This window comes from Paroedura picta, chromosome 4 (assembly GCF_049243985.1).
Source record: "Paroedura picta isolate Pp20150507F chromosome 4, Ppicta_v3.0, whole genome shotgun sequence".
In the NCBI taxonomy this organism is placed as follows: domain Eukaryota; kingdom Metazoa; phylum Chordata; class Lepidosauria; order Squamata; family Gekkonidae; genus Paroedura; species Paroedura picta.
The window spans coordinates 25,816,944-25,836,710 of record NC_135372.1 but is presented as its reverse complement, the minus strand read 5'-3'; the positions used below and the strand labels follow the sequence as shown (position 1 = coordinate 25,836,710).

Sequence of the window (19,767 nt, the reverse complement as noted above, 5' to 3'; positions counted from 1 at the left end):
CAAAATTAATAATAATAATAATAATAATAATAATAATAATAATAATAATAAATCTTTGTTGGTCTTAAAGGTGCCTTTGGACTCAGATTCCCTTCTGCTACTTCAGACCAACACAGCGACCCACTTGAATCCTTGAAAGCAAGTTTATTATCGGATCCTTGTTTCAGCATTGCTGCTTCTGTTTAAGAATAAAGAAGGTTCTTGGCTCCCACTTAGCCGGTTTGTCAGCTTTCTTTTCATCTGTGAATCTCCAGGAGGAGCCTGGAGATTCTTGGAATTACATTGATCTCCATTGTACAGAGGTCATTTCCTCTAGGGGTGGGGGGAAATGGCTGCTTTAGAGAGTGAACTCTCTGGCATTGTACCCTGCTGTGTTCTTCCCCAAAACCTGCCCTCCACAGGCTCCACCCACAAAATCTCCAAGAATTTCCCAATGCAGAGAAAACACTTGCTGCAAAACCAGGCCCGGGCTTCCTCTCTCTCTAGTTATCCACCCCACCATAGCCCTTGGAGGGCGACTATATGGCTTTTTACCCCACTGAGGTCCCTGTCCTTCACAGGCTCTGTCTCCAAACCTCCAGGAGATTTCCAGCATGGATCTGGAGACCCTAAACCCATCCTCTGCCAGTGGCCAGGTAAGATCCAGCAACCTTAGTACAGTGGCATTGAGTGTGGCCTCCAAAGAATCCTTTTCTTCCGGGGGAGCTGAGCTCCGTAATCTGCTGTAATTCCGGGGAAGTGTGTATGTGTGTCTCCAGGCCCCGCCTGGATGTTAGAAGAGAAGGGAAACTGATGATAGCAATCTCTTTTATTCTGATGATGGCGAATTCAAGGTCAAAATGAGTTTCTACGCAGATTACTCATTTTCGTACAACTTCCTCAGTGACTATATAGAAATATGCAAAAGTTTCTAGTAGCGTTTTGAATCTAACAATTTTTTCAAAATAAAGAGGCAACTATTTCTGTACATGTTTATTATTTGCCTCTCTATTTTGAAAAATTGTTAAATTCAAAACACTATTAGAACCTTTTGCACATTTATATATCGTCACTGAGGAAGTTGTGCGAAAATGAGCAATCTGCGTAGAGACTCATTTTGACCTTGAATTCGACATTGTTGGAATAAAAGAGATTGCCATTGTCAGTTTCCCTTTTCTTCTGTTTTTTTGAATGACGGGTTGTCTTCGTTTACTTTTTCTCACCTGGATATTGGCAACCAGATACATTCCAAATGAATTCCCACCACCACCACCACACATACATTTGCAGTTCAAGAAAGTCCCGAAAACCTGGGCTGGTCTTTTGCCCCCCCCCCCTTTGTTTTCGTCCAGCCTCTCCTCAGACAGATCTGGCTGCAGGTGCTTTTGTGATAGGTGGCCCCTTCCCTGCCCTCTCACCTATTTCGCAGTTCTCCCCGGTGAAACCCTGCAGGCAGGTGCAGCTGGAGATGTTCCCATCGGACTGGCAGGTCCCGCCGTGCAAGCAGGGGTCATGGTCGCAAGGATCAGCCTCGGCTGTAAGACACCAAAAAAACGAGATGCGCCAAAGAAAACGGTGTGCTGGCCAATTCAACAAAGGGAAATTGTTGACATACGTGTGCAAGAGCCGTCCCCAGGTTCAAATCATGCCAATCATTGGCCATCTGTTTCTGCCACCCTCTCTGGCTCCTGAGCTTTCTCCCATTAGCCTAGCCATGAGGACTGGATGCTTGGAATGTTACAGAAAAGTCAGAAATGAAAGCGGAGCTTGGGTAGGAATTGCAGTACTGAGGCCAGCACGACGATTCTATCCGTGAAGGCCAGACACAGAAAAGCCCCATTTGTGGTTCATCGCAGGGTTTTAATGGCATGTTTTAATTAAATGGATTTAATGAAAACACTCGGAATAGAAATTTTAATTGCATGTTCTAATGGAATGGGCTTGGGGTAATTTAATTGTTTTTTATTGTTAGAGGTCCCTAAATACCGAAAAAAATATTTACTTTGGCACATCTAAATGACTAGCCCTCAGTCTTTCCAGAAGGCAGGCCTACTGAGGCGCTTTGGTGCTTTTTTGTGCTGGGTTGGAGCAGGACGGCATCAAGGAAATTTGAAACTGATCCCGGAAGACAATTCTTTCATATTACCAGAGTAGCCATGGAGGGGCTAAGTACTCATAATTTGCATTTCAGACACAGCGTTCTAAATCAAAATGGGTGGCAATGATTTACGACCTGTTAATTAACAAATCTTTCAAACAAGGCAACAGTTTAAAGAAGAAGAAGAAGAATAGTTGGTTTTTATGCTCCACTTGTCACTACCCGAAAGTGTCTCAAAGCAGCTTACAATCACCTTCCCTTTCTCTCTCCCTGACAGACAACCTGTGAGGGAGGTGGAGCTCAGAGATCCCTGATAGAACTGCTCTTTGAGAACAGCTCTAACAGGACTGTGACGAGCCCAAGGTCACCCACGCTGGCTGAACGTGGAAGAGGAGTGGGGAATCAAACCTCACTGTCCAGATTAGAGGCCTGCCTTCACCACTACACCAAGCAGGCCTGCAAAAGACCTCCAGTCCACAAGAACACTTAAAAATGGGGCCAGAAGACACAACGAATCCCCCAAAGCCACAAATACCCACAAACATGAGTAAGGGAAGCCAGAGGGCGCTCACAGCTTTCAGCACTGCCACACAAGTGAGGAAATTAGGGCTGTGTCCAGGCAGTCTGGAGAGAAGCCATGGGCACCAGCTACCCAATCCCCCGCCCTTAATGCAGAATTCTAAGCAAGACAGCCTCTGCCTTTCCCTTTGTGGCTGCCTGCCCCGATGCCAAGATGCTGGATTTGCATCCGCCGGAGGATGTCGGCGCTGCTGAATATTAATCAGGTTGGTTTTCGTGCCTCTTTGAAAAGTCTACACGCTTTGCCGATGCTTCCCCAGACGCCAGAAAGCTCCTGGAGTGAAAGTCTCCACGCCATGAACTCCCTGGCTTAATATTATAACCAGCCACAGCAAGTGATAAATATTGAAGCAGATGCTTCCTTGAGAGATTTGGAGGGAAATGGATACATCAAAGGCAGCGTACGTTCTGCCACGCTGCAGTGACCCATGGGCAGAATCTATAGCAGGGCTGCTGAGAGGGGGTGCCGACTTGGCATTGAGGGTTGGCACACTGGGGGTATATACTGCCAAGCACACCCTGGCAGAGGGCCCAAGGTTGACCAGAGATGCTAGAACTATCCCAGATTGCTGAATCCAGGTTGGAATATTCTTGGAGGTTTGGGGATGAAGCCTGAGGAGGGTGGTGTTTGGGGAAGGGAGGGACCTCAATTTTTATGCCCTAGAGCAGTGGTGGTCAACCTGTGGTCCTCCAGATGTTCATGGACTACAATGTTTGCTGGCAGGGGCTCATGGGAATTGTAGTCCATGAACATCTGGAGGACCACAGGTTGACTACCCCTGCCCTAGAGCCCTAGATGACCTAGAACAGGGTTGGTCAAACTGTGGCTCTCCAGATGTCCACGGACTACAATAACCATGAGCCCCTGCCATGGACATTTGGAGTCCACCCTCCAAATAGAGTTGCCAACTCCTGAGTGTGAAAAAAAGGGGAGGGAGGAACGTTTCAGGCCAGTAGAAAATAAAAATATTGTTTCCAGTGGTCACAAATGCCAAGCTTCATCTTTTCCAAAAAGAAACTCCCTTAATTTAGGGAAGCACAAAAACTGGTCACAGTCCCACGAAGCAACGAATCGTGTAACACAGAAGTCTAAAAACATAAGAGTCCATAGAAGCCTAAAACTATAACAGTCAAAAGATCCCCCCCCCCAGTCATGACTGTTTTCATCACGTTCTTCTTCAAGACTGTTCTACGAAGACTAGGTCGATCTTTTTGAAACCCCAAATTACTGTTTTTTAAAGTGTGGCCTGGAATTCTCCTAGAATTACGACTGATTTTCAGGTGCTCTCTGGAGCAAATGGCTGTCTCAGAGGAAGAAGGAGAAGAGTTGGTTCTTATATGCCGCTTTTCTCTACCCGAAGGAGTCTCAAAGCGGCTTACATTCGCCTTCCCTTTCCTCTCCCCACCCTGTGAGGGAAGTGAGGCTCAGAGAGCCCTGATATCACTGCTCGATCAGAACAACTTTATCAGTGCTGTGGTGAGCCCAAAGCCATCCAGCTGGCTGCATGTGGGGGAATGGGGAATCAAACCAGGCTTGCCAGATTAGAAGTCTGTACTCCTAACCACTACACCAAACTGGCTCTCAAGCAGGCTTATAGCCTGTACAGGTCCCTCCCCTGCCTAACCTTGCCTCTCCCAACTCCAGCTTCCTGAAATCCCTAGGAGTTGGCAACCCTGGCTCCCAAGCAGCTATATTCTCCAGGGAAACTGATCTTTGTTGCTTGGAGTTCACTGGTTATGCTGAGAGATTGCCAAGTCCCCTTTGCTCCATACAAGAATGGGGAATCACCCCAAAAGTCCATAGGAGTTTACAGGGTCATTTCCCAGTTAACCCTAGGAAAGAAACTGAGGAGGAGCAGAAGGCAACTCTTTTAACCAAACAGATGCCCAAGTCGCAAAGGAACATGAAAAACCATCTTCTGCTCCCTCCCTGGAAAAGGGGGTGTGCATCAATGAGCAGAGCTACCTGAAGTGGCGCCTGGACATTGACCGGAATTATACCTAATCGCCAGACGGCAGAGATCGATTCCTCTGGAGAAAATAGCTGCTTTGGAGAGTAGAGTCTGTGGCATTAGAGGAAGAGGAAGAACTAGATTCTCAGCGGCTGGCCATCAGTACAAAATTTATTTTTTTTAATTATTATTATTATTATTATTGATTTTTATTCTCCACCACTCCTGAGATTGGCTCGTGGCGGGTTACAGCAGTCTGTTAATAAAATCCCAATAAAACCCCATTAAAATTAGGACAGGACGTAAAAAATTAAAACATATGAGTAAGACGCATAGTAGTATAAATCCCAACCCCCTTAATAGGATCTAATAGGGGAAGTGGCTAGGGGAAGCCATGACCCACTGGCAATAGGTGACCCTGGCATATTGTTGCCTTTGATGCCAATGGGGGGGGGGGCTACCGGATTTTCCTCTTGGCACCTGTCCTCAACCGTAAACCTGGCGGAAGAGCTCCGTCTTGCAGGCCCTGTGGAATGTAAAAAGGTCCCACTGGGCCCACAGCTCTCCTGGAAGCTCATTCCACCAGGTGGGGCCAGGACTGAAAGTGCCTGCCCAGCATGTAAGTACAGTTTGGGGGGCAATGCAGAAGGGAAAATAACCGAGGAGAAGGACTCTCAGGGGACAGCAGTAAGAGCCCTTGATTTGGTTTCACTCTGAAACACCAAAGGTGTTGTCAACTTGGGACAATAAGACCCCTTACCCAGAGAACTGCCGTTGCCTTCCTCAGTCCATGCTAGACTCTCCACTCCTTCGATGGCAAACGACTCCCCTTGCTCCTCTCCGCTGCCGCTATCAGCCTCCATTGGCATAAACCCTTGCAGTTGGCCTGGAGTGATGGGAAGGTAACCCGTGTTGTCCTGTCCGCTTCCCCTTCCTACCGCTTCCTTGCTGGGCTGGACAGATGGCCCCAAGCTTGGGGGTAAATCTCCTGGCTGCTGAGGACTTGAAGTCTCTGACACACCCTGGAGTAGTAGAGAGACTCCCGTGTTCGACGGAAACCACGGCGTCTGGTCTTCTTCTCTGTTGGCGTGCCGGCTTAGGGCCTCGACGTCCTTGTCTGGAACGAGCCAAGTAGAAGTGTACTGGTCAGGTGCGCTGAGGATGGGAGGCTCAGAACTAGCTCCCTGTGGCCAGTGGACAAGCCCATGCCCAACCACGCTGGCCAGTTCTGGAAGCGTCACGCTGACTTGGTGAACGTAGCCCATTGTGTGGAGTTCAAGATGGCGGCCGGCGCCATGACTGACTACATCCCAGGGGCCTTTTGGCTCGAGGAGGCTCAGGGTCCCTGTGTCGGTTGGGCCATCTGTTGGTGCCAGACTCAATGTTCCCGCAAGTTCTTTCGGCTTCCCGGCCCTTGTGGCCTCCTGGCCATCGTGGTTTTGGCCAGCCACCAGCCACTCCTCAGGGAGCCCAGAGGCAAGCCGAGCCACTTGTGGGTAAAAGTTGTCTGAAGTCAGTGCGGGAATGTCCTCGGGCGGAAGGGTTATAGCTCCTTGTCCTCTCAGCTCAGCCAGGTCTTCCGAATGCTGGCCAGACTCTCTTGAGGATGCTTCCTCGCTGGCCATATCAAATAGGCTACTCTCCCTTGGCTCCTTAGCGGAATGCAGGCTGTCTTTCTCCGTCAGTTCATGGGAAGCCCCTGGTGCGGGATGCTGAGCCTGAAAATTAGGCTCTGGAACTTCTTCCACAAAGCTCACGCCCTTCTCAGAGGTCTCCTGGGAGTCGTATTCAGGCTGTGTGCTGCCCTCATCGGGGTGGGCCTCATGCCTCTGAGTGCTGGCCGGGATCGTTGGCGTTACGTTCTCGTAGCCCGAAAACCCGCCCTCGTTGTCCACTGCCTTTGATAGGCCCTGAGGGTAGTCTCCTCGGATGCTGGTGCCCTGGGGTGCATCTTCATTTCCTGTTGCTGTGGCAGCTTCTAGGGCTGCCTCCTTGGGAATGGCTGGTGATGGCGTTTCAGAATTTTGATGCTCTAAGGGCTGGCTCTCTGGCAGATGAGGGATCTGAGGCAGGGGGCTGGTTTCTTCAGCACCGGTGTCTTGTACGGAGAAGGATGCTGGAGAGAAAGTCATCTCATGATGGTCGTGATCCTTAGATGCTGTGAATCCTGCAAGGAGAGGCGCAAAGGTTAGAAAAACAGCTCTGGAAAGTCACAGATGGGAAACCAGATGATTGGCACGTTGGCTTATGGGATAAGTCTGTGAAGGTGTTGGGGGGAAAAGTTTGCTATGATACATCGTGGGGCTGTTTGATGCTGCCATGCTGAAGATAGGGGTTGCCACTCTCCAGGTGCGGGCTGGAGATCTCCCGGATTTACAGCTGATCTCCAGATGACAGAGATCAGCTCCCCAGAGGAAGCTGCAGCCTTGGAGAGTGGACTCTATGGTATACTATAGAGTTTAGGAGAAATATAAGTGCTAGAATGACATCACTCCCTGTCCCCCAAGACTCCACTCTCCCCCAGGAACTTCTCAAGTAGGAGTTGGCAACCCTTGCTATGGAGGCATTAAAAAAAGGACGCATGGGTGGCTCTTCTGAAGTACTGAACATTCATTTTTACAAAAAGAATATTGGGAAGGTTTTTGAATATCTTCTTTCTGCTATTTTGCCCCTCCCACATCCTCATTTTAATGGTGTTTCTTCCTCGCTGTGACTCCAACATCCGATCCTTCAACTTGCACCATTGTCCGATTGATCCTACCAAATGTACGAATTTTATAATTATAAGTACCTCAGTCAATCATGCTGCTCTCAGTTTTTGTGCTTAAAAACCTATGGGTCACATGCGCAACGCAACGGAGCCTCCAAAGCTGACGACAAGAAGCTAGGATCACCAGCTCCTGGTTGGGATGCATCTGCAGATTTGGGGGGCTGGACCCTGAGAAGGGCAGGATTTGGGGAGGACAGAGTCCTCAGCAAAGTATAATGACAAAGTGACCATTTTCTCCAGGTGAACTGATCTCTGTTGCTTAGAGGTTGGCAATACTCTGAGAAGCAAAGAAACAAAAATAATAAGAAGAGTTGGTTCTTATATGCCACCTTTCTCTACCCAAAGGAGACTCAAAGCAGCTTACAATTGCCTTCCCTTTCCTCTCCCCACAACAGACACCCTGTGAGGTGGGTGAGGCTGAGAGAGCCCTGATATTCCTGCTCGGTCAGAACAGCTTTCTCAGCACCATGGGGAGCCCAAGGTCACCCAGCTGGTTGCACGTGGGGGAGTGCTGTTGACAAAACTTGGTGGGAGAGAGGGAACATAAATCGCAATGAAATATCTGGGTTTTTTGTTTTTTGTTTTTAAAGAAACACGTTTCCAGTCCCTATGGAGCATAACACTTTAGTGAGGCCTGAAAAGCCTACGGCAGAATAAAAAATTTAGCTGTTGATAAATGGAGTTGCTCACTTCTCAAAGGAGAAGCCCAACAAGAAACAATTACACAAATGTGCGGGAAATGGTAAAATAAATAAGAGATGCCAACTCTTTCAAAACACGACTTCTTCCCAGCGGGTTCGGCAGCTAATGAGCTTGCAGAAAGGCCCCTTCCCGCCTCAGCGAAATAGGATTCTCTGCCGGGCGATCTTATCGTGGGGACTAGCTCGGTAATGGGTTGCAATGCGGGAGCATCCCGGGCCGGTTGCTGTAGCAACCGCCTCCTCATTAGCGCCGGCTCCTTGCTGCTCAGGCCATTTGAGCTGGGGGGGGGGGCGAGTTGGATTTTTCTGTCAGGGGTGTCCCCGATGGGATGAGCAAATGAGAGTCTGCATGGTAGGGCAGTTAAGAAACAAATCTGGAAGCTGAGGGGAAGGAGGAAGCCGATGGAGGAGGGAACCACGGGAGGCGGTTTCTATGGAGACGAGAGGAGCAGGTAGCCATGTCAGGTCACCGAAAAATCCCTGAGAGAAATAATTGTCGAAAACCTTTTAATAGTCCTGAGGTCATTGTAAAAGTTATTACATGGCTGGGATTGGGGAGAGTGTCGGAAGGGAGCAGCGCCAGGTGAGGAGGGAGGGCGGGAGGGGAACACGGGTAAGCAAATCCTACCAGTGCTAGTTGAATGATTTATGTTGAGCTACTATGGAGTGTTTTGAAAGGCCACAGTGGTTCCCGTTCTGCCCAGTCAGATGAGCAGAACAGCCCCGAGGCATTTTTCATGAGGGAGGTCAAACAATTCAAAATGGCTCCCGGTCTCATAGGTTGGCCAAGTGCCGGTTACGGGTTAGGAAATCAAGAATACCTATCCATAATCGATTAAACATCTGCCCGGATGGGCATATCAAAACTTCAGAGGATGTATTACTTGGCCAACTGTATGATCAAATTAGAAGAGAATTGACCTCATCTTTCCCACAAATCAGGCTCCATTCTGAGATGTCTAAAATCATGATGTTGGGGTAAATTACCAAACCAACCTCTGCTTTTGCTAAATTTACATGGTGGGCAACTAAAAAAAGGAAGACCTGGGTGAACCCTGAGCAACCTTGGTCAAGATAGTGTTAATTACTAGCTGCAGTGCATTTTAATTTTAATCTGAAATTTTATTGACTCTCAAGGTCTGGAATATTTTTTCCCATTCTAATTTAAAGGTAAAGGTATCCCCTGTGCAAGCATCGAGTCATGTCTGACCCTTGGGGTGATGCCCTCTAGCGTTTTCATGGCAGACTCAATACGAGGTGGTTTGCTAGTGCCTTCCCCAGTCATTATTGTTAACCCCCCAGCAAGCTGGGTATTCATTTTACCGACCTCGGAAGGATGGAAGGCTGAGTCAACCTTGAGCCGGCTGCTGGGATTGAACTCCCAGCCTCATGGGCAGAGCTTCAGACTGCATGTCTGCTGCCTTACCACTCTGCGCCACAAGAGGCTCTCATTCTAACTTAGAGTGTATCTATTTATATTGCTATCTTATTTCTGGTCTAGTACTGCATTAATAAACTATTGTCGTTGGGTGAGAAAACTTGAGGACATTGGGGGATGGTGAAGCCTGTGGAAAGCAGGGCTTGTGAAAAACAGGGAGACTTCAGTCATAGAGTCCATCCTCCCAAGCAGTAATCCCTCCACCCCCAAGGAACTGAATTCTGTTGTCAGGAGATCAGATTTCATCTCGAGGTTGACAGCCCTATGGCAGACCCCTTGGCCATTCTGATGAAGAGAGAGATTATCTCTGAAGAGGGAAAAGACTAGCAACTTACGCCAACAAAAATCAGTCAGAGATCACCATCATAGCAGCAGTTCAACAACATTTCCATAGTGAGCCTGGAAGTGACATCACACCATCAATGGGACACTCTAGCATTTGCTGGGAATTCTACGGTAAAACCATAGAGTTGTCAATGAATGCTAAAGCACTGCATCTGCAGCTTGATGGCATGCCACCGGATATGATGTTGCGCTGTCACTGTGATGGTGCCTCCAATGTCTCTCTTTCCCCCCCAGTCTCCTGCAGTAGGACCAAAGCAGTACACAGAGGGACTAAGACACCTTGTGATTTTGATGTGATGCCTCTGTTGATACAGCCCAAGACTGCATCCGCCTTCTTTACTGCTGCATCACAATGTCTGTTCCTATTTATCTTACAGCCCACAAGTACCCCAAGATCACGTTCACACACTCTCCTCCCCAGATGTGCCTCTCCCATCCAGTCTGCACGCTTCTCCTTTTTGTGACCCAGAGGTAGAACTCTGCATTTCTCCTTATTGAATTGCATCTTGTTCTCATTTGCCCACTTTTCCAGTGTCACTGAACTCTATCTCTACCTCCTGGGGTGTTTGCTACTCCTCCCAATTTGGTGTCAATGAAGACTCCCCCCAACCCCTCGTCCAGATCATTTTCTCCAGAAGCATCCATCTCTGTTTCCTGGAGATGAGTTGTAATCTCAGGAGAGCTCCGACCACCGCCTGGAGGCTGGCAACGCTAGTTACAAAAGCATCTCAGCCTCGATGTTCTCTGCTTAGTCCATGACTGCTGTCCCCTCCCCTCACAGGCCCCACTCCTCCCGCCTCCCACCCTCTCTCATCCGGAGCCCACCTGTGGCCCCCCCATCCCAACTTCCTCATTCCTTCCTCTTAATTTGAGCCTCACTCGCAGTCGGTGATTTGCAACGACTCTCTGTATAGCCCTAAGTGCAGAAAATTATGCATATTTGCAAAATAACCCTGTCTGCAGAGACTGTGCGCATTCCCTTAATTGGCGTTAACACTTTTCCTGCAGAAATTAGGCATACGTCTTGCAGTATGCGAGGCAGCATACACCTGCTAATTGGCACCCATGCCCACACTGAGCGCCAGAGACAGGGTTGCTAGTGGGTGTGTGGAACAGTTTCTAGACATGGTGTGCCATGGAAAGCACAGAGTTGGGGGGCAAGGGCTAGCGCAGGGGTGGCCAAACTCTGGCTCTCTGGATTCCCATGGACTACAATTCCCATGAGCCCCTGCTGGTAGGCGCTCACGGGAATTGTAATCCATGGACATCTGGAGAGCCACAGTTTCGCCACTCCTGTGCTAGAGAGGCTGGCATTTCTGAGCTGCGCTGAAAGCGATGCCATCATGTGGTGACAAGTATTGCAGCTCCCTTCCTTTAGCTGGTCTGCTTCCTCCCACAGACCAGCTGGGCAACAGCAGAAATTGCTGGGAGTCTGCCCATCATAAGCCGGCACCTTGCAAACCTACTTTGAGGGAAGAGGATGGAATGCTTAGAGTAGGAGGCTGTGACCATAGCAGGGGACAGAGCGACGGTACATGGTGGAATGGTGAGGGGCTCGGTGGATAGACTTTGCCTAGGGGATCCTCGGTTCAAGTTCATCACTTGCCACGAAGCTCATCAGATTACCTTTGGTCTAGCTCAGGGGTGGGCAAACTGTGGCCCTCCAGATGCTCATGGACTACAATTCCCAAGAGCCCCTGCTGGCAGGGGCTCATGGGAATTGTAGTCCATGAGCATCTGGAGGGCCACAGTTTGCCCACCCCTGGTCTAGCTGTTCTCTTAGACTAACCTATTTTCTGAGGTTGTTATGAGGATAATATGGACAGCCAGATAGGCCACCTTTGGAGAAAGGAAAAATGAAAAGTAGAAGAGCTTTTCACTACCTGAAAGAGTCTCAAAGTGGCTTACAAACACCTTTCACTTCCTTTTCCACAATAGTTACCCCGTGAGGTAGGTGGGGCTGAGAGAGCTTTGAGAGAACGGCTCTATGAGAACAGCCCTAAGAAGACTAGCCCAAGGTCACCCAGCTGGGGATCCAGGTTGGGAGGCTCATTGGGAGGGATGAGCCTGAGAAGGTTGGGAGGGATGAGCCTAAGAAGGACAGGGACCTCGGTGCCATAAAGTCCACACTCCAAAGCAGCCCTTTTCTCAAGGGGAACTGAACTCTGGAGTCTAGAGATTAGTTTAATTCCAGGGGTTCCCCAGACGAAGAAGAGCAGGTTATTATACCCTGCTTTTCACTACCTGAAAGAGATTCAAAGAGTTCTATCCATGCTTGCTCCTTAAATCAATCAATCAATCAATCAATCAATCCATCCATCCATCCATCCATCCATCCATCCTTCTATCCATCCATCCATCCTCCATCCATCCATCCATCCATCCATCCATCCATCCATCCATCCATCCATCCATCTATCCTTCTATCCATCCATCCATCCATCCATCCATCCATCCATCTATCCTTCTATCCATCCATCCATCCATCCATCCATCCATCCATCCATCCATCCATCCATCCATCCATCCATCCATCCATCCATCCATCCATCTCTCTCTCTAGCTAGCTAGCTATCTATCATCCTATTTATGGACTCTCTCCCTTTCCTGATGGAAAAAGGCTGGCAAGAAAGATAACTGGATAGTTTTGAAGAGTTGTCTGTGGCAAATTGACATTCAATCTACTTTTTCTGAATATGAAGACCCCTGCTTCATCAAGCCAAAGATCTCTGTCGTTCTGTGAGGAACTCACAAGCCTGCTTAAAGAAAGAGAGAGACAGACAGAGAGAGAGCTACTCATGGAGTCTTAAAATGCTTCTTTTAACACACCGCCTTGTGCGAATTCTATAATTCTGCACATTAACTATTACTATCAAAGGACCAGGACATAAAAATGATATAACCCGTTCAGTAAAATAAGATGAGGTAAAATGAATTTCTGGACTGACTTACGGTTCCCTTCCACTTCGTTGGAAACTGGGAAGTACAGGCTGACCCCAAGGGAGGAGGCGGGGCTGGGCTCGACTCCACCGAGGGGTGCAAGTGAATTATCCACCATCTTTTGTACTTCCAACGCCAAGACAGGATTGGCCGTGGGGGGCTCAGTGCTCTCTTCTGGGTCCCCCAACATGCCTGGGTCTCCTTGACCTTGCTGAAAATGGCGCCCGTTCAGCCCTGTATAAACGCTTTTCCGGGTGGATTCAGGGAGGCCTGCAAAGGCCGAGGTCACTGCTGAGGAGTCAGGGTGCTCTCTGTGCGTTGTCACGGCAGGGGCCATCGTGGGGGCCACGGGGTGCCCCTTGGGGATGTGGGTTCGGGAGGGCGGCTGCAGGTTCAGTGACACAGTCTCAGGAGGGATCGACCTATGTGTGATCCCTTGCAGCCAGGTTGGAGATATTGGATGAGTAGCCCCCTCGGTCGGGAAGCCATCCTCAGCCAAAGACGGGGACACTCCTAACATCTGGTTGACATTGGCTGAACCTTCCGTGGTGCTCACTCGTCCCACGTCATGGTGCTCCGAAACACGGGTCGGTGCCTGGTCAGCTCGGCTGAGCCGCTGATCTTTGTCTGGAGCGTCCGGCGAGTCTTTACCACCTCCTCCCCAAAGGGGCGCCTTTGTTGCCGTCATCCCCACCAGCAAATCCGTCACCAGCTGCAGCTGTTCGTCTTCTTCTAACAACGGTATCGGCACTTTGTGCAAGGGGCTGTACGGGTCTCGGACGAGCTCTTTGGAGTCTCCAGACATGATGGCGTCATCGTTGTCCTTCGGGAAAAGCTCGTTCTGGGACTCTAGCGGCAGCTCTGCCTCATGCTCCACTAAGACGTTCTCAGTCCCTGAATCGGGGCTGCCTTCCGGATACTGGTCTGTGGGTTCTCGGCCTCGGGGACCTTCCTGTTTCTTGGCTTGTTGTCGTGCTGCGGAGAAACACGGAGAACGTCAACCTCGGTTCTCTCAGAGCCCTTTCAAATTAACATTTCTCCATTGGCACCAATGTTTCCCCCTGACCTGGAGGTCTGAGGCCAGTCTGGCCATCTTGTCAGGTCTTAGTAGCTAAGCAGGGCCCGTCCTGGTTAGTAGTTGGATGGGAGGCCCCAATGGAATGGGCAATGCCAAATCATTTCTTGCCTCGCAAACCCTACAGGCGGGTTGCCATCAGTCAGCTGGGACCTGACAGGTCTTTTCACTGTCACAAATGTTTTTGTCTTCCGGATCGAGTATTTTTGTGGCCTTAAGTATTTTTTGACTGTCACCGGAGGCGGAGCCAAAGGCAAAATGGCCGTCGCTGGAGGCAGAGCCAAATGGAATACGCCTCTCTTCATGCCTGGGAAGAAGGAAAACTGGAAGGGGAAAAGAGCTGCATACTAAACTCAGATGCTTACCAGTACTCCCCAGTGTCCACAGAAAAAACCTTTCATTTTAATGATGGCAACCTTACAATGGCCACAAAAAGGGTGAGAGATGTGGAGACCAACTTGTAGGAGGAAAGGTTGAGCAAGCTTGGTCTGTTTAGACTAGTGAGAAGAAGAAGGAGGAGGAGCAGGAGGAGGAGGAGTTGGTTCTTATATGCCACTTTTCTCTACCCGAAGGAGTCTCAAAGCCGCTTACAGTCACCTTCCCTCTCCTCTCCCCACAACAGACACCCTGTGAAGGAGGTAAGGCCGAGAGAGCCCTGATATTACTGAAGAAGAGTTGGTTCTTCTATGCCGCTTTTCTCTACCCGAAGGAGGCTCAAAGTGGCTTACAGTCACCTTCCCTTCCTCTCCCCACAACAGACCCTATGAGGGAGGTAAGGCCGAGAGAGCCCTGATATCACTGAAGAAGAAGAGTTGGTTCTTATATGCCGCTTTTCTCCACCCGAAGGAATCTCAAAGTGGTTTAGATTCGCCTTCCCTTTCCTCTCCCCACAACAGACCCCCAGTAAGGTGGGTGAGGCTGAGAGAGCCCTGATATCACTGTTTGGTCAGAACAGCTTTATCAGTGCTGTGTCCAGCCCTTGGGCCACCTAGCTCAGTTTTGCTTACATGGACTGTCAGAGGCTCTCCCAGGTCTCTGGCAGAGGGAATTCTTGTTTAGAACCTGATCCTTGAGATCCAGCCAAGGGCGGATGACCCTGGATACATACTGGGGTCTTTTGGCAGCCAAAGCACATGGAGTGCCAGAGAATCATGGTCCCTATGGCTGACACATGCTGCTGTCTTCTACTGAGATTGACAATCAATCCAATAAGATGAGTACTGGCAGCAGCTCTCCAGGGTGTCAGGCCAAGGTCGTTCACACAACCGGGCCCTTTTAACTGGAGATGCCGAGGGTTGAACCGGGGACCTTCTGCATGCCAAGCAGATGCTCTTCCACTGAGCCACAGCTCCTCCCCGAAGACAGAAGTGCACAATGATGGAGTTTTGCTCAAAGACACAGGAAGCTGCCTATGCTGAGTCAGACGTTGGTCTGTCAAGCCCTGGATTTAGCTTGCTGTAGTTCTGTAGGGTCTTGCGGGGAGAGAGACCTTTTGAGGATACCTTTACCTGAATACCAAACCTGGGACATTGTACTGGCCAAACATCACTCTTTCTCAGAGTAACAGGCTCTCCCTGAGCCACAGAAAGCCCCCTCTAGGAGGCGGCCGGCGTAATTTAAGGTCCAATTGGGCATTGCTTTGAGTCGCAGGTTGAACAGGAGCCTTGGGAGCCAATTTGCCTCACATCAGCCGTAGCAGCGGAGCGTCAGTCAGCCAACCAGGAGATTTATGCAGCAGCTCTCTGGTGAGAGAGAAAACGGCTTCCCTTCCTTTTAATAAGACAAAGTACTGGTGTCTCGGGGACCTCAGCCTGGGAGGGGGGGGTCATAAATTCAGACTTTTCGATGTCCCAAAGTCCCTCCGTGGCTGTTTTCTCCACAAACAACCTGGAGAAGTTGGCAGGCCAACCTGGGGAAGCTGCAGCAACAAGCCTGCGGAACAGCGCCCATCTGCTCGGCTGGAACCACAAGAGATTTCGGTGGGGAGGGTCAGATCTGAAGCTGACAAGGTAAGCTTTCTCGGACTAGCCTGCCTCGCAGGGTTGTTGTGGTAGCCATCTCTCCCTCTACCAGCTTTTGAGGAAAGGCCCCAAAACTTGCCAAAGCGCTCTCTCCAACATAATTAACTTTCATTATGGTTTTAACTATAGATACAAGTGGGTCGCCGTGTTGGACTGAGGTAGCACAACAAAAATTGCGTCCAAGAGCCCCTTTAAGATCAACCAAGATTGATCCAAGGCATGAGCTTTCGAGTGCAGGTCTTAAAGGTGCCGTTGGATGCAATTTTTGTGGTTTTAACTATGCTTGGCCGGGTTTTCTGTTGTTGGCCACCCCGAGCCTAGTCGCCAAGGGGGGTGGGAACGGCCTATAAATCAAATAGATAAAATCAAATTGCAAGAAACCTTTGAAGCAGAAGGCATCAAACTTCATTGCTGGATCTGGGAAACCTGTCCGGTTTGGGAACTGGTAGACGGTTCTCACACCAGGCTCCTCCCCCCCGCACTTCTTCCGCGGGACGCGAATTGGATAGCGAACGCTCCCGTCGGCCAGCCAGCCAGGGTCGCACTGGTCCAGCCCTTCCCTCCAAGCCAGGTACAGCTGCCCGGTAGTAGCCAACAGTGCCCCTCGGCTGACACAGTACTTCCGGGCTGCCTGAAACGTCAGCCGTCCAGGGCTGGATGCGTAGAACACCTTTCCTGGAAAAAGACAAAAACAGGAAATGTTTAGGTAAATGTTTTGCGGCTGGTTGACCATTAGGAAGACTGCCAATGGGCACATCTTTTCTTCTCCTTTCCCTATCCCTGCTCACATAGAATCGTAGAATTGGAGGGACCCCCAGGGTCATCTAGCCCAACCCCCTGCAGAATGCAGGAAATTCGCAACTCCCTGCCCACCCACCCACAGGGACCCCAATTCCATGCCCAGATGATCCCCCCCCCAAGAAAACCAGAATCCCTGGCTAGTCTGGCCTGGAAGAAATTCATGTTTAGATACCAAAGTGGCGATTGGCATTTCCCTGGGCATGCAATGAAGGGCCACAAGAGCCAAGCACCCACACAGTCCCTTCCTGCCCTCCCACTCACACTGTCGTAGTTCACAGAATCAAAAACAGTCAAAACACAAGGGCTCATCAGGCAAATAACTAGAAAGGAAAAGGGGGTAGATTAAGGCATCCTGCTCTCAGAAGGCCAGACGACTAGAGAGCGGAAATTAGTGTTTTAAAAAAATCACTTCTCTACTCTCAAGTATTGGATTTCCTAGCTGGGAACTCTGCATCCCAAGATCCAAACACTTTGAATAAGAAATGAAAAATCCATATTTCTAAATTTGATATATTGCTGCTGGGAATTCTGGGAGTTGTTATGTGCTTAATTGGGAAGCCAATCAGCTCCGGCAGTATTTAACTGGCCAGCGTGAATTGCAAAAACAGGGCTCTGTTTGGGGTATGGCATAAAAGAAGGAACGGGACAATATGCAAAAATGCCATGACTTCTAGCCATGTGCTTTGGGCGACCCAGTGCTATCACTTGGCTAACTATCTGGGGGAAGTGTCCATGTATCCATTCTTGACCAGTGCAGTCCAAAGCAAAATTACACCCTTCTAAGTCTATTAAAGTCAGTGGGCTTGGGGTCAAACTACCCAAACAGTCAGAAACAGTCGGAACCAAGCCTGGACCAATATCCATTTAAAACGTTGCTTTTTCCTGAGTCAGTTGAGGACCACCAGCCAGATAGGGAAGGCCATTCCCCTTAGCTGCAGAACTGCATGCTGGGGTCAGCTACGAGTTTGCTTCAATGATACGAAGGTGAGCTAGAAGAGCCAAGTCCTAAATCAAGACAGAAAGAGATACATTTTCTGTTTCTGCACACAGGCTTTCCTGGATCTCATAGATAATTTTTTCTCAACAAATAGCGTAAGTAAAAAGATACATACTGTTGTGCTGTGCTCAAAATACAGTCATTCCCCCCCTTTGTGTGTGTGTGTGTGTGTGTGTGGAGGGAGCCCTGAGATTTTATTCAGTAGAAAAACTAAGCCGATGCATAAATATGCATGCCTATTGTTCCCGAGGTTGTGCGGCTTCTTTATTTCCTTTGTCAAAATTTCAATTGCAGCTCCTTGGCTGAGTGACTGCAAAGCTTTGCACATTAAACTGAGCACAAGAAATCTGTCTAGTATGGTTTTATCCCACTCTCCAGGAAACGCAGAGCACAGCATGTGGCTCTCTCTTCTCCATTTGATCCTCACAACAACCCTGTGAGGGACATCAGACGGAGAGAGGGTGGCCTCATAGCATCATAGCAAAGGGAGATCAGTAGCAAGGTCCCACACTGTCCGGCAGGCCCCTGCCCCAAGAAGCTTACAAGTTGCATAAATTGTGAAGAAATGCCCTCTTACCCTAGAATGCGCCGCAGTATTTTAGCTACAGGGGCTGCCCTTACATATTTCAGAAGTGTCACTGCTGGTGAAAAGCTGGCAACCCAAGAACCATGAGAGAGCAATCATCCTTCTCAGCACCGAAAACTTTCTCACTTAGTTACGCAAATCTATGTGGCCGGGTGGAATAAAAAGTTTGCCATCTTGCCCCTGTGCTGAAATGCCACACCAGGGGGGTGCAGCTGGGTGGGGGGGGGCACATTGGCTCTCTTGCTCTTGTGGAAAACAGTAACGGGAACAGTGAGTGAGAACAGAGGAAGATTCTGAATTCTTTCCACCTAGAATCGGAGAAATGGAAGAGAACTCTGGGGTCGTCTAGTCCAACCCCCTGCACAATGCAGGAAACTCACAAATACCTGCCCACTCGCAGTCACCCCAATTTCATGCCCAGGTGATGCCCCCCCCCATCTTGCTTCAATGATTTGAAGGCCTAGTCCTAAATCAAGACAGAAAAAGACGCATCTTCTGTTTCTGCACACAGGTTTTTTTTGTCAATAAATAGCTTAAGCAAAAGAGCCTCTTGTGGCATAGAGTGGTAAGGCAGCCGCCTGAAAGCTTTGCCCATGAGGCTGGGAGTTCAATCCCAGCAGCCGGCTCAAGGTTGACTCAGCCTTCCATCCTTCCGAGGTCGGTAAAATGAGTACCCAGCTTGCTGGGGGGTAAACGGTCATGACTGGGGAAGGCACTGGCAAACCACCCTGTATTGAGTCTGCCATGAAAACGCTAGAGGGCGTCACCCCAAGGGTCAGACATGACTCGGTGCTTGCACAGGGGATACCTTTACCTTTACCTTTTAGCTTAAGCAAAAAAGACACGTACAGTTGTGCTGGGCTCAAAACACAATCATTCCCCCCCCCCCTTGTGAACTTTCAGTCACAAAGTCATCTTTGTCTGGGGCTCCATCCTGACCATTCCAGGGGGGAATCTGCATTACAGAAAAGTTGCAAAAAGACCACTAAAAGTGGTGTCTTCTATCTCAGCTCTGTATGTGTGAGTGGTTTTGTGCAGTGTTGGTTTTTGGTTCTGCACTGAGACACTGGAAGACCCATTGGGAGGGGCTAGGCAGAGTCAACAACTTAGATTTTCTGTGACGTAGAACTGCTTGGGACGTTGTGTGTCGAAAATTCCCTGCAGAATGCAGAACCACGACCGCTTTAAAAAAACGACGGCGTAAATCGGGTTGCAATTTAAAACGGTTTTTATTGGGGAATGCAGAATATACCCTGGTATGGAAAAGGGCCTTGTGCACTTTTTATTAAACTTCCCTTATAATGTGCACATCCAACGCCTGATGGCTATGACTGTCCCATGCCTGAATCACTCAGGCTTTTCAACAGACTGGCAAAGAGGAGAAATTGAGAATAAATACACCACCCCCAATGTGTGAAGTTGTGGAAGCATGATAAATCACCCCCATGTTAGCCAGGACAAATAAAATGAGTGAGATGAGAAACA

At 49.2% G+C, this 19,767-nt stretch overlaps 1 protein-coding gene across 3 annotated transcripts in view; it reads right to left on the bottom strand.

Annotated features, from left to right (window-relative positions):
• NCAN (neurocan) overlaps positions 1-19,767 on the bottom strand; it is a 93,631-nt gene that overhangs the window by 18,652 nt on the left and 55,212 nt on the right. For all 3 annotated transcript variants that reach the window (XM_077332006.1, XM_077332007.1, XM_077332008.1), the window contains exons 6-9: positions 16,280-16,573; positions 12,815-13,777; positions 5,369-6,775; positions 1,398-1,514 (exon numbers count right to left, since the gene is read on the bottom strand). In XM_077332006.1, the coding sequence (XP_077188121.1) occupies positions 1,398-1,514; positions 5,369-6,775; positions 12,815-13,777; positions 16,280-16,573 (2,781 nt within the window). The remainder of the gene's footprint in view (positions 1-1,397; positions 1,515-5,368; positions 6,776-12,814; positions 13,778-16,279; positions 16,574-19,767) is intronic.